Here is a 4,262-nt window from a genome sequence, read left to right as displayed (position 1 = left end):
GTCCAGCGGCGCGGGGTCTCCTGGGCCGCGCGGCCCCCGCCGCCTCCTCACAGAAAACAGCGATCGGGGAAACCCTTTTTCTCCCCGTTTTCTGCCGTGGGGATGGGGAGGGCCCGGGGTGTCGGGTTGTCCCTGGGCTTGGGCTCTTCTTTTATAAGCAAAAACCCCATTTAAATTTTTTTTTTTACTTACCATTATTTTTTCAGTTTCTTTGCCTTCATCCATTTTTTGCATATCCAAAGGGCAAAGACGTCCTTGCCGTCCCCCTCACTCTCCATCCAGACACTGCACCGCTTCAGGCACTCACCCAGCCTCAGCTCTGTCTTCCAGCATCCAAAAAAATTCTCTCTTTCTCTCATATTTCTTTAATGAAAAGATGCAACTTTGTGCCTCAAAAGAATTGTTTTCTATTTTTTCTGAGCTGCTCAACCACTGTGCTTGGGCACAGAACCCTTACTGGGCCCCTGGATATGGGGAAGACCCTCGGGGTTGCTCTCCCTGTACATCTCAGGTGGTGAAACAAACTCATCCTGGGGTAGCTTGTGCTGGCCAGGACTGTGCGTGGATCCCGTTTCCATCCTGGAATGCTGATTTTCTCCCGTTTTCCATCAGCAGAACTATTAGGGAGTGGAGGCTACAGGACAGAAAACAAGCCCTTCTCTGTGTTGTTCTTACAGCTTATAAAAACTTGTATTTGTGTTAAAACTCTTGCTTAGAAATAGTTGTATTAAAACTCTTGAAATCAAGTTCCTCTTGTGTCTTCATCCCTTCCAGCTGAGCAGGGTTTGTGCAGTACTTTATAAATCCAAAGCTTAGGTTTTCCTGGCTGGAGTTAGAATATAGGGAGCCTTTGAATTTCTCTGATCTTGTGTTTTTCCTCATTTCTAGCTGAGCACTTTACACCTGAAGGATGAAAAAACCAAACCAGATGCCAATGGTGAGTTCCAGCTGCTCAGATGGGGTTGGAAAAGTTGGAAAGGGTGGAATGTTCCCCCTGTGGAGTTCAGAGCGCTGCTGACAAAGTAAATTCCTGATAAATCATGAAATTCCAGAAGAGCTGAGACTAAGCAGCAGCACAGACTAAATATTGTGGTGTCTTCAGGGAGCTGTGTGAGCAGAATCCGTTGCTGAGGTTGCTAAACTCCACTTGGAGCCTGGGTTTCCTCTGCACAGCAATGGAGCAGGGCAGTTCTCCTCAGGAAAATGAGCTGTTTTGTAGCTTTTCCCACGATACTCCAAAGCTCTGGGGGTGTGGGCTGTCCCTGAGGCCTGACCTCACCTGTGCCCCCCAAAACTGTTCCAATTCAGGTGCCGTTGTCAAGGCAGATGACAATGTGGAGAAGACGGAGGATGAGGAGAAGGGTAAGTGCTTTCCTGAAAAAAGCTTTGGCAAGGAAATTAATATAATTATTAATTGTGATTATATTGTTTTAATATATGCTTAAAGTAAGTCTGCCTTATGTCTCAGGACCGCTGATCTTGTATCCTGCCCCAAGGACTTAATTGTAAGACATGTCCTTCCTCCATAATACTTTTAAAGGCATTGTGTCCTGTAATAACTTGGGAGACTCCTGGATTAGAGTGGAGAGAAATAAGGGGATAGCAGTATCCTCAAGGCAGGACTGGATACAGGAGCAATTGGATAACCTGGAGCTGGGATTGCTGTAGCAACCAACAAGTTGCGTTTATGCAGTGGCTGTTCAGAGGTGGGTAACGGCTCGAAATCTTTCAGAAGGTGGTTTTAGGGAGCAGATCTAGTAGCAAAACCCCAGAGTGCAGCAGTTTAACCTTGTTTGGATCTCCCTTATCCTCAGCCCTTGTGTTTCAGCTCTGGAATCTTTTAAAGTACCATTTATCCTCAAAATTTCCTTGAAAATAAAACCCTAAGAGGTGTGTGCCCACATGTCAGAGTGAGGCTCGAGGCGGCCTTACGCTGTCCCAGGTAGATGCTAAAGCTAAAATAGTCTTAAATAAGCAGAAATCTGGATCTGTTAAAGGCCCCCTTAGAACAGTGCTCATTTGGTTTGTCTTCCTGGGTATTAAAAGGGGGAATCTCTGGGATCTCTTGATGTCTCATCCAGGAAGTTTGGGCTCTTCAAGCCATTACACTCTAATGAAGAATTTCAGTATTTGGAGGGATTTTGTCCCTTTTAACTGGCTCAGGAGTTCAGTGGGAGCAAGACCTGGAGCAGGCTGTGACTGATGGATTTATGTTTTCCACCTCCTTTCCTAGAGGACAGAGCTGCCCAGTCCTTACTGAACAAGCTGATCCGCAGTAACCTGGTTGACACCACAAATCAGGTGGAGGTGCTGCAGAGGGACCCCACATCACCCCTCTACTCCGTCAAGTCTTTCGAGGAGCTGCGCCTGTAAGTGCCTGCTGGGATGAGCCAGAACCTTCTCTGCATGGAGCTGTTAAATCCTGGGATCAGATACATTAAATAGGCTCCCTTATAACTGTATTTTCCAGTTTGTTGTGGGCAGCCTTATTAGTAAACTCTGGAAGAGCAGTTCTACTAAAACTACCAGGGCAGGTGTGAGTTTGGAGCCCATCAGGTAGTTGGAACCTTTCCTCACGTCCTGAAAAATTCCCTGGTTGCATAGGAGACACCACTCAAAAGTACATGGGTTTGTGTTTCAGGTTACTGCCAAGGTGTCATTAATAAATGAGTATCATTTGTATTATTTAAATGCAAGGAGAGTTGGTTTATCTGGGTGCCTGGTGGGGGTTTCCATCTGAAACAACAGCAGTGACAGCACAAAGGGAAAAGCTTATCTTTTCCAGCAATACTGGATTTATGTACTGGAGAGACCAGTCTTTTCTGACTTCTTTCCCACTGGAAACCTTTACCAGTGCAGCTTTCAAGTGATGATAAGTGTATTTAAGGCATGACAGATGGATATATTTTGGAGAGTGTGTCCTGTTGGGACTGTTGTGCTCACATTGATCTCAGGTTTGTTGCTCTACAAGCTCTACAGGGAAATGGGAGCTAAGGAGCATTCTCCCTCTGAAATGTCAGGATGTTTTGCTTTGTTGGTGTTAGTGGTTGAACGTCTACAAAAAGAAGCTGAGGTCCTGCAGTGCCTGTTAGACTAATTCCTGTGTTTCAAAAGGCAAACAATCCCAGGGAGTTAATGACAGGGACAGCCAGCCTAATTGAGTCTTCATTTTGTTACGACTCGGGGTATCCTTGGCAACTGGTGCAGAGTTGGGCTTTGTGTGTCCTTGCTTGGAGCAGCACAAGGTTACGTTTTCAAAGAGCTTTTGTTCCAGCCATCATTGGAAAGTAATACAGGATTTTTGCAAAAGCCCGTTGTGCTGAATAGGAAGTTACTGCAGTGGGAAATGCAGGCAGGAGACCTGTAACCTGCTTTGAAAGGAGAGCCCTTCTGAGAGCACTCCCAGCCTCCAGGGAGCACTCGGAGGTCATCAGCTGAGAGTTTCCAGCACCATAACCTGGATTTAGGTTGTTCTGGGGTCTCCTTATCTACACAAGTGTCTGCTGAGAGTAGAAAGCTCCCTCAAGAGAAAGCAGTAGATGAGAGTTTGCTGGCCAGCAGTGTCACCATTCAGTTCTGGGTGTGAGGGCTGGCTTGCACCCACGGATCACAAGGTGTAGTCACAGCAAACTGAGCTAATTTACCTGAGCATTTACCTGAGCCAGCTTTGCTCAGTTGTATTACAGAATCCACACGACTTCCTGAAGTCCTTGCAATGATCTCATGATCCCTTCATCCTGTTCCTCACATACTGAGATCACTTCGTCCTGTGTTTGAGTCATCGAGGAGTGATAATTTTGGCACCAAGCTTAGGTATGGCTGAGGAAATGGGATTGGCCTGAAGGACAGGATTAATGCTTTCTGCTCTGGGATTCCTGGATTGTCTGAAAAGCTGCTTTGAACAAGCAGTGCTGGCCTTAGACACAGGCTTTGCCCTCGAGCTGGGACAGGCAGGCTGACTTACTAAATCCAGGGTATTTTCCAAAGCTTCCTGTCCAAACTTCTGCTGTCACTTGTGGTTCCAGATGCTGACCATAGTTGTTTCACAGGTGGGATTGTAGCAGGGACAGCTCTAGGCCATCTTCTCAAGGGTTTTTCTCACATTTTTTTTTACACAAATGAAAACTAAATGGACTTTAATAGGTCTCAATATAAAAATTTCTCTTTTCAGGAAACCACAGCTCCTGCAAGGAGTCTATGCCATGGGCTTCAACAGACCATCTAAGATCCAAGAGAATGCCCTGCCCATGATGCTTGCTGAA

General features: G+C 46.2%; 1 protein-coding gene across 1 annotated transcript in view; it reads left to right on the top strand.

Moving 5' to 3' along the window:
* Positions 1-894: 894 nt before the first annotated feature.
* LOC103616178 (ATP-dependent RNA helicase DDX19A) overlaps positions 895-4,262 on the top strand; it is a 10,297-nt gene continuing 6,929 nt past the window's right edge. Inside the window, exons 1-4 of the mRNA XM_008634310.2 lie at positions 895-937; positions 1,309-1,362; positions 2,234-2,369; positions 4,172-4,262. Coding sequence (XP_008632532.1) covers positions 4,203-4,262 — 60 coding nt within the window. The 5' untranslated portion in view covers positions 895-937; positions 1,309-1,362; positions 2,234-2,369; positions 4,172-4,202. The remainder of the gene's footprint in view (positions 938-1,308; positions 1,363-2,233; positions 2,370-4,171) is intronic.

The sequence above is a fragment of the Corvus brachyrhynchos genome, unplaced genomic scaffold (genome assembly GCF_000691975.1).
Source record: "Corvus brachyrhynchos isolate BGI_N302 unplaced genomic scaffold, ASM69197v1 scaffold525, whole genome shotgun sequence".
Taxonomy (NCBI): Eukaryota; Metazoa; Chordata; class Aves; order Passeriformes; family Corvidae; genus Corvus; species Corvus brachyrhynchos.
The sequence above is the reverse complement of the archived record's forward strand: the minus strand, read 5'-3'. Positions and strand labels throughout refer to the sequence as shown.